General features: G+C 43.1%; 1 protein-coding gene and 1 non-coding gene across 3 annotated transcripts in view; both read right to left on the bottom strand.

Moving 5' to 3' along the window:
* Nucleotides 1–15941, bottom strand: part of MTHFD1L (methylenetetrahydrofolate dehydrogenase (NADP+ dependent) 1 like) — a 183737-nt gene extending 167796 nt beyond the window's left edge. Inside the window, exons 1-7 of one of the 2 annotated variants that reach the window (XM_024748003.1) lie at nt 15925–15941; nt 15661–15745; nt 14448–14498; nt 14289–14342; nt 10115–10239; nt 7735–7835; nt 6178–6314 (exon numbers count right to left, since the gene is read on the bottom strand). In XM_024748003.1, coding sequence (XP_024603771.1) covers nt 6178–6314; nt 7735–7835; nt 10115–10239; nt 14289–14342; nt 14448–14480 — 450 coding nt within the window. In that variant the 5' untranslated portion in view covers nt 14481–14498; nt 15661–15745; nt 15925–15941. The remainder of the gene's footprint in view (nt 1–6177; nt 6315–7734; nt 7836–10114; nt 10240–14288; nt 14343–14447; nt 14499–15660; nt 15746–15924) is intronic. The other variant, XM_024748002.1, reaches the window with a different exon arrangement.
* LOC112401678 (small nucleolar RNA SNORA70) lies at nt 6842–6975 on the bottom strand. The gene has a single exon (XR_003003616.1). It is a non-coding gene; the product is annotated as a small nucleolar RNA SNORA70 (small nucleolar RNA).
* Nucleotides 15942–23997: the final 8056 nt, after the last annotated feature.

Genomic DNA, 23997 nt, shown 5'->3' with positions numbered 1-23997 from the left:
ATCAGAAATCTTGGAGGCCAGAAGGCAGTGGGATGACATATTTAAAGTGACCGAAGAAAACAAGATCTGTCAACTGAGAATTCTATATCCAGCAAAACTGTACTTCAAAAAAAAAAAAGGGGGAGAAATGAATACATTTGCATATTAAACAAAGTGGAGGGAGTTCGTTACCATTAGACCTGCTCTACAAGAAGTGAAAAGACACTAGTCAGTAACTCCAAGCTGTGTGAAGAAATGAAGATCTCCAGAAAAGCCAGTATTCTTGTATTTTTGGTTTCAAACTACACTTATAATTTCCTACCCGATTTAAAAGACAAATGCATTAAAAATTATAAATATAAAAAAGAAAAAAAAACTCGTGTAACTTGCCAATCTAGTCCAGTTTAAAAGCTAGGGTTGGGCTTCCCTGGTGGCGCAGTGGTTGAGAGTCTGCCTGCCGATGCAGGGAACACGGGTTCGTGCCCCGGTCCAGGAAGATCCCACATGCCGCGAGCGGCTGGGCCCGTGAACCATGGCCACTGAGCCTGTGCGTCCGGAGCCTGTGCTCCGCAACGGGAGAGGCCACAACGGTGAGAGGCCCGCGTACCCCCCAGCCAAAAAAAAAAGCTAGGGTTTTCCAGGAATTCCCTGGTGGTCCAGTGGTTAGGACTTGGCGCTTTCACTGCCGTCGGCCTGGGGTTCTATCCCCGGTCAGGGAACTAAGATCCTGTAAGCCATGTGGCTCGGCCAAAAAACAAAAGCTAGGGTTTTCCCCACAATCTCTGGAAAATAGATTACTTTTTCAAAATCTCATATGTATAATACACATATATTTAGAATTTTCCAATTCCCTTTTTAAGGCCTTTTGTATGCTACGTACCGAATTTAAAGTGGAAATGACTTTGTGATAATTTAGCTTGGCTCAAGAAAACAGCCTACTTTGATCCTTCAAGTGTGAAAGACCTGTATTTTTCCTTCTTCTGTTAGTGTTAGTTTTGACGATCTCCATGCTCAGGAGAAACAAGATCCTCTGAGACAAACAAAATACAACGCTTCTCTTATTCTGGGGTTATTTCTTATACACGCAGCTGGGATCGACCTGATTCGTTGCAGCTGGAGGCCGTTTTGCCATCATCTTCCAGCTGCGCCTGACCACAGATTCAGAAGAGGCTTTCCAGCCAGTGGGGCAAGTAAGGGCGTGTGAGCACAGCCCCGGGGTGCCTGCCAGCCTCTCTTCCCAGGAGAGGGGTACCACTCCGCTCATAAATACTAAATGCAGAACATTTGCTTTTGGTATCAGAGTGAACTCCTTGGGGTGAGGAAGAGGACATCTCCAAATCTAGGCCCATTTTCACAGGGCAGATGGCTGTCCCCTCCTACATAAGGGTGTCATTCCACTCCAGGGGCCTGGGGAGCTGAGTGAGGGGCCTTCGTTTGGGTGGAGGAAGGAGGGCGATTCCTTATCTGGACCCAAAAACATCACACCCAGTGCTTTGGGGTACCAACAGCTGATGCTCCATAGTGTGTAGCTGATTTGGGTCAGTGCCCAGACATTCTTCCCCTCTCCCATGTAAATACAGAATGCCTCTCAAAGCAGAATGCATCTTTGTTTTGATGCTGCAAAACAAAGCAGGAAACTTATTCTTAATTTTCAATCATACACTCAGAGGGGCATAAACTATCAAGCTACCAAATACAGAAGTCAACTCTCTTTTCTGTACTTCTCTGAAAAGGCAAATCTCAATTCTCATGTTCAGACTCCATGAGATTTTATGTGTAATCAGTATCCAAAGACTATCTTTAGATCTAGGCAGGCTGTTAGAGAAGGGATCCATTTCTATTTAACTAACTCAATGTAACTACTCCTCAAAATCGTAGGAAGGACTACTATTCCCCTGGAAGGAGTGACTGGTAAACCAGGAGTCCCCAGGAGACATGATTTGAAGTGGAGCAGCTTGAGTAACACAGGCATCAGGGAAGGAAGAGGTCCACAGCCCTGGAGGTGAGGACCAGAGAGAGAGCCCGGAATGGCCAAAGCTGGGCACCCACTCTCTCAGGGACACTGTCTCTTAGTTTTCCTCCAATAAGGAACCCTGGGTCCTGATTTTTTATTATCTCCTTACAGTGTGATTACCCACTGGCCTTTCCATTTCCACACTGAGGATCAATTGCACACCCATATGGTGAAACTTGCCAGTGTCCTTCCTGACTCACCATCAATAACAGCCAAGCTATTACCAGGGATCCCGTGCTAAGCAAACTTACGTGATCACTGAATTCTCACAGCAGCCCCATGAGGCAGGGAGTATTATGATCCCCATTCTCCACATAAGGAGACAGGCTCAGAGAGGTTAAACAACAGATAAGGCTTGAATCCAGAGCTGTCTCCACCAATGCCTATGTTTTACTGCTTCCCGAAAACACAAATGTTGTCTCTGACTCCAGACCTTCAAAGACAGCTCCTACTGGTTGCAGCAGGCTGCGATTGCTTCAAGGTCATCCCAAACTTGAAAGGCTACGTGTAGTTTAGGAGGTGGTGGACAGGACTCCAGTGTTCCAGTCCCCTCCTGATCCCCAAACCCTCACCCCCCTGGTTTTGGAAATCCCCCACCAGATGGCCAACAGGGGATCTTGTTCCGTGTCAGGTACAAATAAGCAGGTAAGAAATGCTTTTCAAAGATAACATCCTGTGACCTAATAGCTATAATCCTTTGCTTGCTCTTTGCTCTCCCTGATACTTAGCATTGTTGATAATGAGAAGATAAATGGGCCATAATCTTAAAATGCACTGTTCAGATGCGCTTATAATGCACTATGATCTTAAAATGCATTGTCGATGGAATTAGAAAACAAAAATCCGAATCTGTTGTTAAATTTATACTTTCAAGGATTCTCACAGTGAAGGCTTTCCAAGGGTGGACACAGCCTGTCCCATTCAGGTGTCCTGGACACTAACTTGGGCCTGGGTGTTCTTTGCACCACATTAATTGCCGTCACTGTGGTCTGCGGAGGGCGCACTGACCCTCTGAAACCAGGCCCCGCAATGGCCTGTGTTTTAGAAAGAAAATGTAGGAATATTGAAACGTCAAATGTCAGGCAGAAGCATGGAGGCATATCAGCGGGAGGTAAGTGACTAGTGAAGTTGGCTGCTAGCACCAAAAAATGGAAAGATACAGCCTTTATCCTGTGGTGTGAGGGGAGCCTGTTGTATGTAAGTAAGCCAGGTAGAGAGGGCCAAACACCAGAGACCAAATGAACTTTAAAGACAAGTACAGGGAGCCCGGAATTTTTCCCTATTTTTGGCTATAAAGTTGAAGCAATAAAAAGAGTGGAAGTTGACAGCCTATAAGATTCACAGTGGTGCCACTCTAAGTGCCATGGACTTACGAAAACAAAATGTGTGTGCAACGTCAGCTATTGAAAAGCTTCTTAGACATGCGGGAACCAGAATGTTATTCAATTTCTAGATTCTCTAGAGAATAAAGCCTTGTAATCATCGTTCTCAAAGTTAGGGTGAGCTTTATCCAAGAGTCAAGGTGATTTATTTCCATAATAAAAAAGCACTTTGAAAGATGTCTTTGTTGTTCAAAAATACAGATACAACTAGCAAAACTATCTGTGACAGCTATGAAAACACTGAATTGCCAAAGAAGGCATTTTTCTCTTTTTCGTCACAGCTGTTCAGTTCAGGGCAAGTTTACTGTCCTCTTCTACTAAGCTTCCCAACCTAAAATCCTGGCCTCTATGAAGTATGAAACATTGTCCTTGAATTTTCTTGAATAGGCTGCCACCACGTGGTGACCACTAAAAAAGCACATAGGTTTGAGTTTAATTGCCAAGACCAAGTTGCTGGGCTATTTTAAAATAAGAAGGAATTATGTACATCAGATCCACCTGCCACTGAAAAATTACAAATCTCAGTCGAGAGGCCCGTCTCCCCTGGACAGGACTACAACTTGTTGGTTTCCATCCTCACGCTGCAAAGTGAAGAACATGTATTTTTAGATTTTAGTAATTTATTGTACTTAATGCGCTTTTAATTTAACTTCACTTTGCTTGAAATTTGTGAAATTCATTGTCAGTTTTTGAAATTAAAAACTTTATTAACTATTTCAGACATGGAAATGTAAAAGAATAACATAACACCCCTGCACATCCAGCCCATTGGCTAGTTTAAGGAAAGGCATGACCGACACAAGTGAAGGTCCCCTAGCCTCCTCTTACCTACCTGCACATCTTTGTCCTGTCATGGTTTTCCTGATCTGGTTCACAGTTTCTACTCCTTTCTTTATACTTTTACTTTATATGTATGGAGCCCTAAAAATATATACGTGGTACTGATTTAAAACCCTATATAAATGGTGTTAGATGAAATACAGCCTTCTGCAACGTGCTTTTTTCCAGTGAATACTGTTTTTAAAAATTCTTTCTTGTTGATATTTACAGCTCTAGTTTTCTTCAAAATTGTCTTGTTTTTGTCCTTGTGCTTCCATGTAAATGGAATCAGCTTGTCATATATCAAGCTGATTATGTCAGGGTTCTTTTTTTTTTTCTTGCGGTATGCGGGCCTCTCACTGCTGTGGCCTCCCATTGCAAAGCACAGGCCCCGGACGCGCAGGCTCAGCGGCCACAGTTCACGGGCCCAGCCGCTCCGTGGCATGTGGGATCCTCCCAGACCGGGGCACGAACGCGCGTCCCCTGCATCGGCAGGCGGACTCTCAACCACTGCGCCACCAGGGAAGCCCGACGTCAGGATTCTGATTCTAAAAAAAAAAAGATGAGTCTTCTTATCTGTGAATATGGTATCTCTGCTTTTAATTGGGTCTTCTTAATGACATTCATCAAAATTATATAATTTCTTTCAAAAGGTCAGATATAACTTTTGTTAAATATATTCCTAGATACCTTATATTCTCATTGTTATCATAAACTGTATTTCTCTAAAAATTAATTTTCTGTGGGGAGTAGTGTTTAGAAATGCAATTGATTTTTGCATGTTGATCTTATATCCAAGAACCCAGATGAACTCTTACTAATTCTGATATTTTAATAGGTTCTTTTGGACTTTTTATGTAATCATATTACCCAGGATTGATGACAGTTTGGTGTCTTCCTTTCCGATCATTATGAATTTTCTTCCTTTCTTTCTTCATATTACTGCATTGTCTAGGAATTCCCACACAATGCTGGTTAGGAGTACTAATAACAGGCGCCCTTGTCTTTCCTAATTTAAGAAAATGTTTCTAATAGGTCACTGTTAAATGAGATTTTTCACTCTAAGTTTTTATAGATGTTTTATCTTGTTAAGGAATTTCCTTAAATTCCTAGTCTAATGTTTTTCTCAGGAAAAAATCATAATGAATATTAGATTTTATCTAGTGACTTTTCTGCATCTACTATGGTGACAGTATAGTTTTTAATCTGATAATGTGGTAAATTACATTAATACATTTTAACAGATTTTAATGTCAGACCCCCCTGCAATCCTATGATAGTCCCAATGGGATACTGGATTTGGTTTTCTATTTTGCTAACGATTATTTCATTTATGTTATAGGTGAAATTGGCCTGTAATTATCCCTTAGCATCTTGTCATTGTCTGCACTGGGCACTCATACAAGGAGCTAGGAAATGTTCTTTTTCTATTCTCCAGAGAAAATGTTCTTTCCTGTGGTAACTCATTTATAAAACGACCTAGTGCCTTTTTTTGTCTGCTTGTTTGCTGGGTAGACTGATTCAATGTCTTCAATTATATATAAGACTACTCAATTTTACTTGAATCCGTTTTGTAAGTTACAGTTTCTAGGAAAGTTTTCATTCCATACAATTTTTCAAATTTATCAACATAAAGTTGTTCATATTCTCCTTTTTAAAAAATAATTTTTGCTTCTGTGGTTATGTCCCCTTGTTTGTTCGTAACATTGCTGGTGTTCTCTCTTTTTGCCTTAATTACTTTGGCTAGTGGTGTGTCTATTTTACTAGACTTTTCCAAGAACTATCTTTCGGCTTTGCTGATAACCTCTCATATTACATATTTGTTTTCTATTTCAGTAATCTCTGCTCTTTTGTTTTCATCCTTTGAGATTTTCTGCTGTTCTTTCTCTAACTTTTTATGTTAAACGATCAGCCTATGCATTTCAGTCCTCCTTTTCTAATATAGGCATTGAAGGATATGTTTCCAACATGAAAGATGCTTACCTTGCTTTGAAGCTGAGGTGTTTTCCACTGGGAGCTCATTGTCATGGACCCTTTTCTCTGGAACAGGCATTGCAGGGTGGCTTCCAAAGACCCATGGGCTCCTATTACCAAGATCTTCTTTCCATCTAAGTTGACACCTATCCACCAAATGGAAATTCAGTATTATAATCAAAACTTCAAAGTCTTCCTCCCATACAGCTTTAATGTAAGGAAAAATAGCTTTTATTTTAATTTAATTTAATTTTTGGACAGGAAAGCAGCATTTATTGGTGGGCGTGATTAAGGAGGGGACAGCGCCAATGCTCTCATGAGTGAAGGGCTTGCCATTTGTCCAAGGGGCCACAATTAGGGATGTATTTGATCCCACAGCTATCTGGGATGAGCCACTTTTCTACCACCATGTTTTCATACTCATCCGCATTAAACTTAGTAAATCCCCACTTCTTGGAGATGTGAATCTTCTGGCAGCCAGGGAACTTGAACTCGGCCTGTGCAGGGCCTCAATCACATATTCCTTGTTCGGCAGCTTGGTGCGGATGGACATTACGATTTGGCCAATGCGGACTCAGGCCACTGTGCCCTGGGGCTTTCCAAAGGCACCGCACATACCTGTCTGGAGCCCAGACTGGGGACAGCATGGCAGACATGAATGTCCACTGGAAAGGGCTGTCTCGAAGTCCCTTAGGGCAACCCATACAGGCAAGAGGCTGCACACACTACCAAGGAGGCTGCTGTTTGCAACCATTGCACACTGGGCTCCCACGGGGAAAAGAGCAGGGTTGGCTTAATTGGCTGCAAAAAAATCGCATTTTAAAACTTGGCCCTCTGAGCACCAAACCTACAATGACTATAAGCCATAACTTATTCCTTCTTTGCAAACTTTATGGTAGAGTGACCTAGAATCATCATCCTAATTATCCATATGATGGAAAAACACTGTCTATATGGATTATCTCAGAGATTTGAGCTTAATGGCTAATGTCCTAAAGGTATATCTTGAAAATTAATCTTCTAATAGAACTTTGGTATATATTTTGGAATTTTTGTTCAATCATTTCATGTTTGGGTGTAGGGGAGGGGCATTGTCTCCTTTTCACTCAAGCTGGTGTACAGAAAAAATTAAATACTGATTACTGAAAGAGATACTGCTCACTGATAGATCCTAATCTAGGTTTCTATACCTTAAACTATATCTGACAGCTTCTTCATTTAAGTTTTAAATATAAAACTTATCTAGGTTTACATATTGACACATGGGAGAAGCTGAAACTTGAAACATTTTTCATTGTGGTTATTTTGAGGGTTTCATAAGAAAAACTGATAAAACACAGGTTAACCATTCATCTTTACCAATTTCTCTTTAAAATTATAATACAGCTAATCTTATTAGAAAAATTTGCCAGTCATTCATATCTCCTAAAAGATGAGAAAAATAAAGCTGACACTGAATATCGCTTCTGTGTTTCAATAAGTATCTTCCAGAAACAAATCCTTACTAAAAACTCACATAAATAACAAAAAATAGAAAATAGCAACATTTCTGAAGGTGCATCATACCTGATTTTTCAAGAAGTTCAATTACAGCTCTGGCCACAGGTGAAACAAAACACTCATGGGCATCCCCACGTACCAACTTCCCCAGGTTTACATCCGTTACTCTGAATCCAAAAATAAGAGAACAAGTAAGTCAAGCTTGGCCAAAACTCACTCATCTGTAATTCACATGAATTAATCCCAAATAACATCTAAGTCAATATTTGATATGACAAAATACAATTTATCTTTTAAGGCAGGACAAGAAAAAATTAAATATAAAATTCTCTCTGCGTGGTTGTTTGGGCCTCTTCCCTCCCTCATGTGCAGTGTGTATCTTGGTTAAACATTAACCAGGGCTTCCCTGGTGGCGCAATGGTTGAGAGTCCGCCTGCCGATGCAGGGGACACAGGTTCGTGCCCCGGTCCGGGAAGATCCCACATGCCGCGGAGCGGCTGCGCCCGTGAGCCATTGCCGCTGAGCCTGCGCGTCCGGATCCTGTGCTCCGCAACGGGAGAGGCCACAGCAGTGAGAGGCCCGCGTACCGCAAAAAAAAAAAAACAAAAAAAACCATTAACCAGAGCTCTTCAAAGATGAGAATCCCTGCTTATTTTTTTCTTCCGACGCTAGCGGTGTAACTTCTTAAAAGACCAGTGTTCTTTCCCAGCTCTGTAGGGGGTCATGGTGACTTGCTGCTCCCTCTGTACATGCTGACCTGGACTATGTATCCTTGGTGAACTTTACGTAAAACATCAGTATGTCATTTTGATGTTCGATCCTTTCTCTCAAAGATGTATATGACTGTGCCTTCGACTTCTAACAGGCGGAACAGTTCTCAGAGCTTCCTGAGAATCTGCTTCCTGGGTTATAATCCTTGGTTTGGCTTGAATAAAATTCCCTTTCTTCCTTCTTTACTTGATCGTTAATTGAATTTTCATCGACAGATAGGTAGGATATATTAAATTATTAAATAGAAATGAAAAGAGTGAGCAGGAATAGAGGTCATTAGCTTCTAGAGCAGCCCCTCAGGCAACTCCAACATGGTCCCTAGGAGTCAGGACGACATTGGGCGTTCTGGTTCTGCCTGGACAGCAGGACCGCAGCTGGAGGCCACGTGGGGCTTCACTGCACAATGCTAGGGAGCTCTCTTCAATGGACTACATGGAATGGTGGCCCTGGATGTGTGCAATGCTGTGGTCCTGCAGCCACTTTATCCTGAGGAAATTTACATCTCCATCAATATCAAAGTCCAGAACCAATCCTAGAAATCAGGGGTGACCTAGCAAGACTTGGATTCAAGGTCTGATCCCCACTCGACATCAGTACTTATCTCCTTAAGGAAATCAAGGGAAAAAATGAGGGACCATGTCCTTTCAATGCCTTCTGTGCTCTTCCTCGGTCAAACCAAGGACAAAATAGTCCCTAACTATTTAGCTTAAATTGATGGTCTCAATACAGGTTAGTAACAAAATAAGAGATACTTGGAAAACTTTTCATAATTCTCTCTTTTTATGAAAGACTGGAAACTACATCTTGATACCCTAGGATTCTGGATGTTTTCTAATTGATTAGAGCCTCTTCCCCCGTTATGGTTTGTCTGCTATAGGATCGGAGATTTTCACGACAATCTTCTACCCATGTTTGAGTCTGCCCTAAGTCACAAGAGAAGGCTAGGATAATGGGGGAACCTGGGTATGCCAGTGAGGTGCTGGTCACTCAATCCAGTCCCTACAAGACTAACGTTATAAATTTGCTTACGACCCTGGAATGCTAAATATATCACGTTCTTTCTGGCCACGATACAAACATTTCTTATTTCCATGTAGGAAGAAGAGGTTTTTAACTTCCAGGAAACATCATGAACTCCCATATGGATGGTCAGTATTCCCTGTCCCATGAAGCTTACGTCATGACATGAGTCTAAGACCAATATCAGAGCACCTGATATTCACAGTTTTTCCCTCAAATTTCAAATAAAACCTCACGTTATGAATGTAAGTGCTTGCTTTGTTTTCCTCCGCTGGCCTGGGACTATGGCAGAATGTGCTGCTGTGGTGAAGCAGGCCCCTGGGTTTTTTCTCTCGTTTGGTAGAATTATTAAGGAAAAGGAAAAGCTATTAGAAGAGGAGAGCTGGCTAAGGACTCTGTAGGTCAGACAGGAGCTTCTCAAATGAATATGATTTGGCCAAAATGGCACCCAAGCACTACAAAAGGGCAAGTGTATTTTCTCAAATACGTACTTTCTTAAGCATAATTTTACAAGCCCTCCAACTCCTGAAATATTTAGAATGATTTCATTCATGGCTCAATTACTGACGTAGTCGAAAGAGCAGAATTTTAAGGAATTCACAGTAGAAAAACTAGTTTAGCAATGAGTCGATTGTTTTCTTTTATATGTTCTCACCCATCCACATCTTTTTCTGGTTTCAAGGCATTGAGGATTTTGTTGCTAAATGAGGTCTCGGAGATCTGAAGGGCAAGGCCATGTATTCTGGTGTCTTCATTAATCTTCAGGATCTCATCTATAATCTAAAGTGAAAACTAAAGTCAGTTTTGCAAAAATAAGACCCAAGAACAGACGCTTTATGTCAAAAATAGATTCATAAAAATGCATCTGTTTTAGTTTCTTTTTTCTCCTTGTTGAAGACCTGGTGTAAAGCAGAATGAAGAAGTCTATGTTCCCTCTAACCACGTTTATAAAAGCTTGGCTGAATTTTTTAGTGACTTCAAGTCCTTCTTATCGCTCTATTCTCTGCCAGAACAGAACAAAACAAAACCAAAGCTCAACGGTTAATAAAGCTGAGATCAGCAAAAGACAATTCCCTGTCCACAATCAGATTTGAGCCCAATGCAATGCCAACTTTCAGGGAGGCCAGGGCTCAGGAACCTCGAGCATTCCAACCTGGCCCAGAGAAGCCTGTGTTTCAAGCACAGTGTGCGTAACCAAAGCTTACTAATCATGACACTCGGGCCCTCCTGTTCTCTGGACCAGAATGGCATGTAGAAAGCATTTCCAAAGGCTTATGATGGAAAACCTCCAAGCATAGACAGCTCCATTTTACAGGAAACACTAAAATAATTTGCTGTTTATGAAAAAGAACAAAGCAGTTTGGGAAGCTAATATAATAGCTATTGAATGGCCAGGTATGTCTTTAAATAAGCAATGCTCTGGCCTCTCTGTTTACCTCTATTTTACGCCAGGATTTCACTTAGCAATGTTACTAGTTCATAATTAAGAGAGATTCTAGCTTGTAGATATGGATCTCACTATGAGAAGTGTTGGTTTACCATTTCTGTTTTACTATCTAGCAAAAATCATGATGGTATTTCTACCTGGTAAGAGAAGAAAAAGCTATTTGATATATTCAGAAAACTCAGAAAGAAAATTTTGTTTAATATTCATCATTCTGTCATTCATTCAACAAATGTTGAATGTTTTGAATATCTACCTTGTACCAGTTCTGAGTAAAGGAAATACAGTTGTGAAAAATATCTGCCCTCATGGAGCTTATATTCTAGTAGAGAAGACAAGACCAATAACAACAACAACAGGGACTTCCCTGGTGGCACAGTGGTTAAGAATCTGCCTGCCAATGCAGGGGACACAGGTTCAATCCCTGGTCCAGGAAGATCCCACATGCCTCTGAGTAACTAAGCCCATGTACCACAACTACTGAGCCCACACTCTAGAGCCTGTGAGACACAACTACTGAGCCCGTGTGCTGCAACTACTGAAGCCCACTTGCCTAGGGCCCGTGCTCCACAGCAAGAGAAGCCATAGCAATGAGAAGCCCGTGCACCGCAACAAAGCGTAGCCCCCGCTCGCTGCAGCTAGAGAGAAAGCCCGTGCACAGCAACAAAGACCCAATGCAGCCAAAAAATAAAATTAATAAAATGACAAAAAAAATAACAATAGTATAATCTCTGAAATTGATATGGAGTGATGGCGGGTAGGGGGTGGTCAGACGGGGTGGCATCTATACATAGAGCCCAGACAGAATGAAGTGAGGGTACTATTGTTACCTCCAACATAGTTAGAGGTAACAACGACAACAAAATCTTAATAAATTAAGATCCTTACTCTTTTCCAACATAATAACACCATCATATAAATTCCCATTTATCAGAATTTCAAAGAAAAAGAGTGAATAAGTGACTCCTTGTCAAAAAAATAAGCCAAGGGGAACCTAAAGGAGAAGGAAATCCAAAAAAAGGGGATATATGTATAAATATAGCTGATTCACTTTGCTGTACAGTATAAACGAACACAGTATTGTAAAGCAACTATACTCCAATAAGAATTTTTTAAAAATACTGTGACAAACTGGAAAAAAAAATTTGAATGAAAAAAATTAAATAAGCCAAGGGGGAAAAAAAAGTCAAGGGCTATCAATACCAGCGGCAAAACAATCTAAGAACATGCAAATTCCACTGCAGAAAATGAGTGTCCTCTGCAAAGGGAAAACACATTTCTCCGCATTCTGTTAGTACTGGTAGGACAGGTGTCAGTATTGGTAATATCTTACAATGGCAAGTGTGGTAGAAACTGTTTGCCCAATATCCAATTTCTGTTCTTTCTTAGTAATGAACTCTTAATTTTTAGCTGTGCTACGAAATGATCTCGGGCCACTTGGTATAAAGACCACATTTCTCGCCTCCCTTGCAGAAAGGCCAAACAATTAGGTTCAGGCCAGTGGAATGCAAGCAGAGCTGTGGCTTTCAGGAGAAAGACTGGGATCCTCACTTTGGTCTTTGTCCTTCCTTTTTCTTGCTGGTGATAAGAACTTGTTGAACTAAGCCCTGTGATCCTGGAAAACAGGGATGGTTAAGAAACGCCCCCATCCTGTGTGGACTGCAAAGAACCACCTTCCCCATATGATTCTGACACGACCATCCAATGCTCCCTAGTCTCCAGACCCCACAAAGTTCTATTCTCTGTTCATAAATGATTTACTTGAACTGCTGGTCTCCACTGATCCATCGGCACAAAATGTCTGTTAACCAAACTTCGGGTAAGCTTCTTCCCTTCCCCCGGGTTCCTAACCTTTGACCTACCCTCGGTCTGATTGGTCAACAGCTCTACCACCACCCAACCTCCCCGGGAGAATAGGCTGGCCTCGGGGTAAAACATTCTCTAATCTGCTATCCCATCAAGCCACCCTTTCATCTCACTTTTCTCACACTGGGTTCTTTCCTCCCTATAGAAGAGAAGCCTTTTGCTTACCTCTCAAAGGTGTGTCGAGCTGACGGGCAGAGTGTGCAGTCCCTTTCCCCACCTTGCAATAATCCTTTCAGATTATGTCTCTCCTCACTGAGACTGGATTTATTTTCTCTGTGACACTGGCTGGGATGTGGATGTGATCTGTGGCGCTGAATCTGCCATCCTGGATGAGGTAGCACAACAAAGACCACAGCGCAGCAAGATCCAGGGAGCCCGAGTTCCTACCGACTCAGTGACGCCACCACACCAGCCAGGGACTGCCTACTGCTAAACTTTATTCACACACAAAACACTTCTGTGTTATTCCAGATTACTTAAGGTTTTCATCACTGCCACAGCCAGTCTGAAGAAAACCTAGCCATAGAAGGAGCAGACACCAGGATGGCCCATGGTCCAGTTTCCTAGGCCCTACTTATAGGGGTGACTGCTTCTCCCATGCTTGAGATGACACTTATGAGGACTGGTCTTCCCTGCTGGTGGAAACAACTAAAGCACATACAGTAGCAACAAAAGAACCCTATGGGGGTTTTTCTCTTTTTTGTTTTTTTGTGGTACGCGGGCCTCTCACTGTTGTGGCCTCTCCCGTTGCAGAGCACAGGCTCCCGACGCGCAGGCTCAGCGGCCATGGCTCACGGGCCCAGCCGCTCCGCGGCATGTGGGATCTTCCCGGACCGGGGCATGAACCCGTGTCCTCTGCATCGGCAGGCAGACTCTCAACCACTGCGCCACCAGGGAAGCCCCCCTATGGTGGGTTTTCATCAGCTGCCCACTGAAGGATTCACACAAGGTTAGCCTGAAAAATATCTTCTCCTTTATTTTATCGACAGGGCAACTGAGACCCAGAGAAACCAAAGAATGGTCCAAGCAAGGTCAAACAACCCGTCAGGACACTGCAAACCAGAACTAGTCCTCCAGACACTGATAATTTCCACTAGACGATGCTGTTGCTACAGCTGAAGAAACACAACCAAAGTCACCACATCATCAACAGAAACACATGGTAAGGAGAAAACAACAAGGTCATACTGAATAGCACAGGGAACTATATTCGATATGGTAATAAACCATAATGGAAAAGAATACATAAATGTCTATGTATAACTGAGTCACTTTGCTATACACCAGAAACTAGTACACCATTATAAATCAACTATACTTCAATTAAAAAAAAAGGAACATAGTAAGGGACAGATAGATCAAGGAGCATCTACACTAGTGGGAAAAATGAACTATTCCCTCTAAAAGTTCAGCCCTAAGAAAAGGCTTGTTCAGTTCTGACCACAACTAAGAGATGTTAAGAGGTCTGTTAGGACTGAAGAGGGACACAAAGTAAGGGTTAAGTGTGCTGCTGTATTACCTCATCTTCACTGCTATCTGCAGGAAGACAGATGTGAGCGATGTTCAGACCAGCCTGCAAAGAGAGCACAGGGCGATTCTGTCACGGAGAGAAAATGAATCTATCACCCTAAAATTAAAATGAAGTTTTAAAATCATTCAAAAAGTCAACAATCCTTACCTCCTCAGCCAAATTCTGGTTTACCTCCTGCATCAAGTTATCATCACCTGCCTTGGGAAAGGAGAGCAAGAAGGGGAATATAACAACATAAAAATACCTTGAAAAGGTACAAAACAATACAAAGACTCATTTTGTGATTATACATTATCTGACTACGGAGATGATAGGGAAATGCAGAAAAAGAATCTTATTGCTCATAAAAGGGGACTAAGGACCGGTATGTATCAACGTGTCAGTTTCTCAGGCTTTAAGATATATCACTTTTGAAAATAATACTCCTCATAGGGCGTATATAGCCACATAGGCAGCATTCCTTTCTAAGTGAGGACACCTAAGATGGGTGTTTAGGACTTGCCCTTGGGTGAAAAGCTACCAATGAGCAAAATTCCAGGAGGCCAGGCTCTTGTTTCGCTTTTCTTTCCACTCTTCTCACTTGCTTATCTTTGTAGGGGGCGAGGAAACAGACCCCAAAGAACGCAGGCCCCAAAGTGACTTGAGCATAGCTCTCCAGTCTTGAAATTACAGCGCTGATGAAACTAGAGGCTGCTACTCTGATACATTAAGCGTGCACCAAAAACCACAGAGGCAGCTCAACTGTTGGGCTGTGTGACCTTACAGGCTTGGCTCAGCGCACCACTTCCCTGCACCTGCGTCACGTGGGCGTGCCAATAAGGGTGGCAAACAGTGCCAACTGCAGCTGGCAACGAAGGGGCCGTGGCTAGAACACAGACATGGAACTCCCAAGTCCTGCCATGTCATGGCTTTTGGCCCTTCAGACTCATGGCAGGCTTGAAAAGACTGAGTAGTAAGATCACCAAATACCATGTCTCAGCAAGCATCTGTCTTCCACAGAAACAAAGTGGAATGTTTTTTCCCATCCCACTCAAATCACATCTGATCGGCATTTATAATGGACCACATTATATCCTGTGTAATGCAACTTACATGAGCACCTACATCCTGACCTCCAGAAGCTATCCGCACCAAAAGGAGACAGACTCAGACAGAGTGGTACCTAACCTGTAATCCTGAAGAGGCAAAATGACCAGATAAAGGGGGAAATGACAACATTTCCACATGACCTTTCTCCTCCCTCCCCTAAGCCCGAGTGGGACTTCTGTGACAAGAAATGCAGCTGGTCACCTGTGTACAGTTGTCTTCTAAATTAAAAGACATCCTAAAATAGCAAGACAGAACCACATTCTTAGCTTACCTGAATAATAGCAAGAACCGGCTTAAAGGCAGGGTTTTTTCCTTGCAATAAACTCAGAACTTCTTTCGAATTCTGAATGACATCTCTGCATTGAGAAAGAAAAACAACATAGTCAGGTCTAGGTTAATGACTAGAAAGGATGGATACAACACATTTTCTTAGAAGGTTTTCTACTCTAAATGAAACTAATTAGACAACACAAGGACAGGCTCCTCCAAGTGTGGAAAGGGTGGAGGGAGGGGGAGGAGAACAATCATGAAATACCTGGCGTAGGGCTTCCCCGGTGGCGCAGTGGTTAAGAATCCGCCTGCCAATGCACGGGTCACGGGTTCGAGCCCTGGTCCGGGAAGATCCCACACGCCGCGGAGCAACTAAGCCTGTGTGCCACAACTACTGAGCCTGCGCTCTAGAGCCCGCGAGCCACAGCTTCTGAGCCCGTGTGCCGCAACTACTGAGCCCGCGCGCCTAGAGCCCGTGCTCTGCAACAAGAGAAGCCACCACAATGAGAAGCCCGCACACTGCAACTAAGAGTAGCCCCTGCTCACTGCAACTAGAGAAAGCCTGTGTGCAACTAAGACCCAACGCAGCCAAAAATAAATAAATAAATAAATGTATTTTTTTTAAAAATGCTGGCTCTTACAAATGAACTTATTTACAAAACAGAAACAGACCCACAGACATAGAAAACAATCTTATGGTTACCAAAGGGGAAGGGGGGGAGGGATAAATTAGGAGTTTGGGATTAACAGATACACATTACTATATATAAAATAGACAAACAACAAGGACGTACTATATAGCACAGGGAGCTATATTCAGTACCTTGTAACAGCCTATAATGGAAAAGAATCTGAAAAAGATATATCTATATATCTATCTATATACACATAGACAATTATGTATAACTGAACCACTTTGCTGTACACCTGGAACACAACATTGTAAATCAACTATATTTCAATAAAAAATTTTAATTAAAAAATATTAAATAAAAAATTAAAAAAAGAAAGTTGGCTCTTTTTCCTCTCACAATAATAGACAAAAGGCTTAGCCAAGGCAGTACCCAAGCTTCAGGGCTTAAGACCACCTCTAAGTATCATCTCTTGTCTCCATCAGGGTCTTGCATGCACAACAGCTTTCAAAAAATGCAAGGGGAACTTCCAGCCAGATCCCATCAGCAATAAATGGCCATGAGCAAAGGGACAAGGCAGAATGGCCAGGGGCAAAACTCCTCCCAGTTTTAGAGAAGAATTTGACGAATGTAACTGGCAGGCACTGCTCTTGTATGTGGATGAGGAGAGAAGGGTGCTCAGAAAACGTTTAAAGGCTTCAAAACTCAACCAGGATGAGCCTTCCCACAGTCAGCTGGGCTAGAAGACATAGAGTAAAATGGGCATGCAGCTGTCTACAACCCAGGAAGGTTTTGGTTTGTTTTTAAACACTTGGGATAAAGCAACTTGATTCCCAGTGAAACAATTGTATTGTTGTGTTGATAAACCAGACTATATGTGAAAGTTCACAAATCACCTTATAAACGAGCAAGAATCTTCTGTCCAACAACATGCGGCTGAGGCCCACATGCCGTATGCAGGTTCTCTGCCTTTCTTGGCTGCGAATTTGGGCCATACTGGGTCCTCATTTCTGGCTACTGTAGGAAGGCACTGGAGTGCGGGTCCCAAGTGGTTCTTGGCAATGTGTATATGGGTCATCTGGAAAGCTTGGTAAAGAGAAAGGCTTTGTGACTCAGCCCAGAAAGTCGGACTCCCTAAGTCTGGGTGGGGCCTGGGAATGTGTGTCTTCAACAAGGAGTCTGGGTGGCCCTGAAGCACTCAGGGGAAGTCAGGCCTCTGGTTGACTAGCGTGGGCAATTCACTGAGCCACTAAGGAACCCGTTTCCTCATCTGTAGAGCAGGTGTACTACAAGGACTCTACCTTCGTTCTTATAATTGTACAGTGTTCTTCTGTGCCTCAAAGCTATACCTGAACGCTAAAAACACTCCTTCCAAAAGCAATTTTCCCAGAAACACTTGTAGCACCTACCCCTCCATAAAATGAAGGGCACACGACTGTAGAAGCTGACACCTGTCACCAACTCTGCTCATAAAGTTGGCTAATTCCCCCACAACTTGTCACATGTGTGACGTTTCATTCTCTGGGGTTATTCCTTATTCTTCCATTATTCTTACAGTGCCAAGCAAAGCAAGCAAGGAGTTATCAGGCTCAAGAAGTCTAGAAAGTAGCATAGATGTTTCTCATCAGAGATTTTTCTGCCCTGGGTGAGAAAAGTTGCCTCCTCAACTTCTAGTTGGAAGGTGACTTCTGCATCCTATACTGTCTTTGGACCCTTACCCTGAAACCAAATCCCCCTAATACCTCTTATCCAGTTTATGATTAATCTCTCTATCCAAAACTTTATCCCTTTTCTTGTCCCCTTAATCCTGTGCTAAATGAGCAATAATCAACCAGAGTCAGATGACTAAAATTGCTGTTGTTGGTAACATCGTTAATATACTAAAATTGCTATCATAGATATCTTCAGTAACTACAAACTCAGGCTGTTTCTCCAGGGCAAAATGATCTAACAGACCTCTGGCCAAGGACCACCCGGCTAGAGAAGCATAAACCAGAGACATCCCGACTTCCGAAACCACAATTAAGACATGTTGGACTTCCCTGGTGGTCCAGCAGTTGACTCCCCGCTCCCAACGCAGAGGGCACCAGTTCGACCCCTGGTCGGGGAAGATCCCACATGCCCCGTGGCTCGGCAAACAAACAAAAAAACCCCAAAACCTCTATCTCAAAGACCAAGTTGGAGTGGAGTGGATCTGAGGCGTCCCTTACTCCCCTGCTTGGTACCCTGCAACAAACACTGTACCTGCCTACGTCACAACCCGGTGTCAGTAGACTGGGTGTGCTGCATATCTGGCGAGGATACCCCAGTTCGGTTTGGTAACAACCCCTTAAGATGAGCTCAGCTGTACACTGCTTAAAATCTAATGACCGGAAGAGACCTAACCGCGACGTCCGGAGAGAAGACAAGGTAAACTGAAGAGTCCTTGAAGTCATAGGCCACATCATGAAGCGCCTTGGAAACAGAGGGAGTAAAAAGGTAAATTCATTTTCAGAATGAAGGCTAGGAGGAAAACAGAAGAGGATGTCAGCGGATGGACGTGAAGAGCTCGCTCCGTAACATGGCATCCTGGAACTAGAAATTCTAGTTAGGGAAGGGAAGAAAGGGCTTTCCCGCGACCCCCAGGCATGTCCGGAACGCTTCACTCAGACAAGGCTCTACTTCCCCTCGCTCCCACCGAAGGGCTAGGAGAAGCTGCAGCGGGGACGTGGCGAGGCGGCGAAAGCGGGAGGCCGCGGGTTCTCCCGCGACGCGGAGATGCGGCGGCTGAGCTCAGAGACGCAGTGGCTCACGTCCCTCCTGGGGGTGACGGGGCAGGCGCCAGGCGGGAGAACCGGACCCGGCCGGTAACGGGCCAGCGGCAGGAAGGTCCTGGCTATTCTTCCTCAGCGGAGAGGAGCCTCTAGGGGGCACTGCGCTCAGTGGCCGTGACGTTGGGAAGGTGGGCGCCTGTGGGGCGCGGGGCTGCTGTTCGAGTTGCCTGGACGTCAGAGACGGGCACTTTCTGGCACTTGCGAACACAGACTCGAAATTTGGCTAGGTTAAAAATCAGAGGAGGGTGGGGCGTGAGCTTGGGGCTCCCTTCCTGCCCTGAGACAGTACCTTCTTGCTCCGCCTAGAATGCCAATAACATCCTGCCCTCGGGTGGCAGTTTGCTTCCTGGAAGGGCAATTGGTTTAGGGTTTGCTTATGGCTGGGGGCAGGGGAAATAGAGGGACTGGAGGTTAGAGCTGATAGGTGCAGGGTTGTTTTCTGAGGTGATGAAAATGAAATGCTTAACTGTTTATGGAGGAGCACCAGAGAAAACACCAGAGGATCTGATGCTGGAGCTGAGTGTGTTTTTCAAATATATATACTGTTTATTTATAATGTATATAGAGAAAAGCATAAAGTAAAAAATAAAATCACCCACAATACTATTGCCAAGTCATAACTGTTAATTTTGATCTCTTAATTTTATTTTAACTTGTATTACAAGATTGTGACCATATTATATATATAGGTCTCTTCTTCACTTGCTATATCTGTTTTCATGAAATTGGAAAGGGATAGTACTCGAAATCATGACTTATAGTGGCTATATATTATAACCTAATCTATATTGTGGATAGACCATAATTTATTTTACCTTTTCCTGATGTTGTTTGTATTGTTTCCAGTTTGGTGTGAGAAATAACATTCTTTCATTCGCTTGTTCAGTAGCTGTGTGTTGAAGGCTTTCTATGTGCTGGGGGAGGGATAGGAAGGTCAGTTGGGGCCACACCTGTGGTGGCAATATTTACCTGTAACCATTTGCAGAAGCAGTTCTCAGAAAATTTATAACTGCTAAAAATGTTAAGTGGAGAAGAAATAGCACAGGGAAGTGGAGAATAAACAACACAGCCACAACTTCATATAAAAAGGCAACCCTTCCGATCATACTGAATTGCACGGAAAAGTGTGGCATTTTTGTGAATTGCATGGCTCAGCATGGCACAGCAGGCCCCAAAGAAGACACATTCAACACTTCATGAACTATTCTGTATGGAAGAAAGGTTTGAATAGAAAAGAGCAAGTTTAAAACTGTACACCTAAGCTAAATTGATTAGGAAGGGTGAGCCACCAAAACTAATTTGTTACTGGAATCCATAATATGGAAATGACTCAGGCCATATAGATGTGCTGCAAAGCCATCTTGAAGAAGGCACTTTGGAGGCTGTTTTCAGTCGTCACCAAAAGCTTATGGCAATCCACACCTTTAAAGCGATACTCTCTTTTAATTAGATCTCACATTAAAGTATAATAGGGAATTCCCTGGCGGTCCAGTGGTTAGGAATTGGCGCTTTCACTGCCGAAGCGGAGCCTGGGTTCAATCCCTGGTTGGGGAACTAAGATCCCCGCAAGCTGTGCAGCAGCGCCAAAAAAAAAAGTATAATAAAGTTCACCTAGAAGCCATGTGGATTTTTTGTTTTCTGTTTTTCTTTAGTGAATTAACATACTTTCTAATCTTAAAAAATTTTAGGTGTTGACGCTGATGGTCAACAATGGTCTGTCCCATTATGATATGATTAACTGCGATCTTATATGTAATTTTAAGGAATCACTTTAAGGTCTAGGACAGCAAATGCCTGTGCTGATCAAGCCAGTTAAAGTATTTTACTCAACCTGTTCAGGTCCTCACGTGGATGACCGTGGAGGCCTCTGTCCTCTGCTCACCTTCAACTCCCTCTTGGGCCCCACCCTGAAGTCATTCCAGATGAGAGCTATTTGGGTTCTTACACACTCATAATACACACTTGTAGGAGAGGATAGGAAAGGGAGAAAGATTAATGGAAGAAAACTTCAGGATCTTTCATATTCCCAGGTTTGTTTCATGGGGAAGTGTCAGGATCTCATTTGGAGATAGATATGTCTGAATCTGTTTATCCCAAACTCAAATATATATTGGTTTACTTAGGAAAAGTCAACTACCCTGGGAGGAAAGGGCTCTCTTGTGTTGAAGCCCTTAAAAATGCACTAACTCACATTCTTTCCCTAGTGGATGTAAATAATTTCAGTGCACTTTGAGATGACATTTGGACATAGGTCAAAGAAAGTTTGTTTCCAGAAAAAGGAATATATATATATATCTGAAGTTAATATGATATTTATAGGTATATAGAGAGAGTGAGAGTGCATTTGCTCTATACTAGCCTCTATGCTAGGCATGTGGTGAAGGAATCAACTTTGAACAAGACAGACACAAGCTCGGGTGTCAGGGTGTCAGAGTGTCAGAGTTTACTGTGCAGAACTGAATAGTAGAACACAGGCATGTTGATGGAAAGCTATAAAGCCTAAAGGTTCAGAGAGTTGTAAGTGTTAAGAAACACCTTCCTAGACCTGGAGAGTCACAAGAAGCTTCCAACAGATCAATTGGAACCTAAAGGATGATGACGTTGACCTTTTCTGACTTCAATCAACTAAAGCTTGGACGCTGTTGACCTTTGCCCCAATTCTATGCTGAATTCTCTTGCTCAAGCCCCTTCATGAATACGCATGTACCCTTAGCTTAAACACTTCCCCAACTTTGCTGTTAGGGGAGACACTGCTTTGCGTAAGATCCCTGGTGTTCTCCTTACTTGTTGCAAGTAATAAATCCTTCTCAGGACCTTTGGCATGGTTGTGTCTTTTAGCTTGACACCCACCAAGAGGGGAACCCAATTTTGGGGTAACAATGTGATTGTTCTGAGACACTCTCTATGGGTTTCCTGCATTTTGCATCTCTTCCTGTCTTGTATCAATCGGTCTTGTTCCGGGCTAGTGTCCAAAGGGTATTTGCATAACAAACGACCTTGGAAAATAGAGAGTGTTTCCCTCCAGGGCAGAGGGCAGATATGTTTGCTGCCCACAGTGTAAAGATAATGCCTCCCTCCAGGGTCAAAGATTGGGCAGGTTTGCCAGTAGCTCTTTAAGATAAAAGATTCCTAAATCCATTATTCCTCAGCTGTGAAACCCACCCACTGTGCGCCTGTAGCACATACTTGGGATGCTCTGCAGGCCCCCGGGGGCCTGCAGAAGCAAGGGAGACCAACGCTTTCCCGCTGCCTATCCTGCCGACCTCTGATACAGAGGCAAGCTAACTCGTTAGCGTGCAAGCTGAGTAAAATCCCAGACCCTCCACAGTTCTTAATAGTGATTTTTGAGCTGAGTGTTGCGGACCTGGCAGGTTTTCTCCTGGATCGTAGTGGGAGGGTCACGCAGGCAAAGGGAGCAGCTCCCGTAAAGGCAGAGACAGATTTGGAGGACTTTGTAGATTGGATTGTTTTGTGTCTAGAAATATTATGCTGGCTAAGATTTGGAAGGATGGAGGTGCACAAGTCTGAAAATGGGGAAAACTGGCAAGACAAACAGGTAGGAAGCTAGCGCGACAAACGTCATCTCTTATGTTCGGGGCCTCAGGTAGTTGTGGCTTCAGGCTAATCTTTACCATTGAAAGAGAACTGGGAGTCCTTACAACTGATAAGGACTTTGCTGTTTTTACTTCTCTTGCCTAATAACAGTTTATTCTTTTGTTTCCCTTGAGATCATTAAGTACTGAGACCTGTTCAAGGAAAGCGTTTTGGCCAGGCTGAGCTCCCAGAATGGCTTAGGCCCAAAATGGCTTCCTCGCCTGTTTCTTTCTCCAGGGATCTGCTACCCTATTGGCTTACAGGATGATTTTCACCTTTAAATTCCATCCCCAGATCTCGGAGTCACCTCATCAGAAGCCAGCCCCAAACAGGCTAGATCTAATTTTTTTTTTTTAAAGGCGGAAATCTGGATTTTCATGTTAAACCTTTTTAAAACTGTATAAACCAGATTCAGGCTCTGGGCCACCAGTTTACAGCCTCTGATTTAACTAGTCTATACAAGAAGGAATCTGCTTACCCATGGTCTTGTGATGCTTATATGGAGAGCCATACCTTGCCATACAAACAATAGAATATTTGGGGGCTTGTGTTTGCCCCGTAGAGCGGATAATTTACTTACTATCCAAGCCCTGTTCTTTTACGTTTGAGCTGAATAGACATGGTTTTAGAACTAATGAAGTGGAACTGCTTGCTTCCCTTCCTTTCCTATCGTATGATGCATTGTGAATAAGCTATTGTCTGGAAAAATCAAGCTTTGTTCTTTTTCACAGATACACAAAGTGAGCTTTGCCCGTGGGCTTGCACCACCAGAGTAAAGTGGGCAAGTTTGTCTTTTGGCACCAAAAAAACTTCAGCATTCTGGGCTCTTCCCCTCCACCTCACCTGACTTTAACCCCACAGCTGCAAGTCAGACTACTCTATGACCTCACACCATCAAAACCAGTTACCTGGAAAGGCACTCGGTCTAAGGGGAATTTCAGAGAAGGGTGTGATAATCCCAGGCTAAATTCAATATTTGAAAAGTAATCAAAAGATACAGAAAATGGTCCGTCACAAGGCCACTGAAACATGGTGTATCATCACTACCCTGAACCATTTTCTTTTTTTTTTTTTTTGGGCCATGCTGCTCAGCTTGTGGGATTTTAGTTTTCTGACCAGGGATTGAAACTGTGCACCCTGCAGTGGAAGCTCTGAGTCCACTGGTCTAACCACTGGACCACCAGGGAATTCTACCCTGAACCATTTTCTGCACAGCTCATAAGGCAAAGTATTATAACTGAGTATAGTTCAGAAAAATCTTGATCTTTCTCGAATTAACACATTAATTCACACTGTATG

Source organism: Neophocaena asiaeorientalis, unplaced genomic scaffold (genome assembly GCF_003031525.2).
Source record: "Neophocaena asiaeorientalis asiaeorientalis breed wild unplaced genomic scaffold, Neophocaena_asiaeorientalis_V1.1 scaffold123, whole genome shotgun sequence".
Lineage (NCBI taxonomy): Eukaryota > Metazoa > Chordata > Mammalia > Artiodactyla > Phocoenidae > Neophocaena > Neophocaena asiaeorientalis.
The sequence above is the reverse complement of the archived record's forward strand: the minus strand, read 5'-3'. Positions and strand labels throughout refer to the sequence as shown.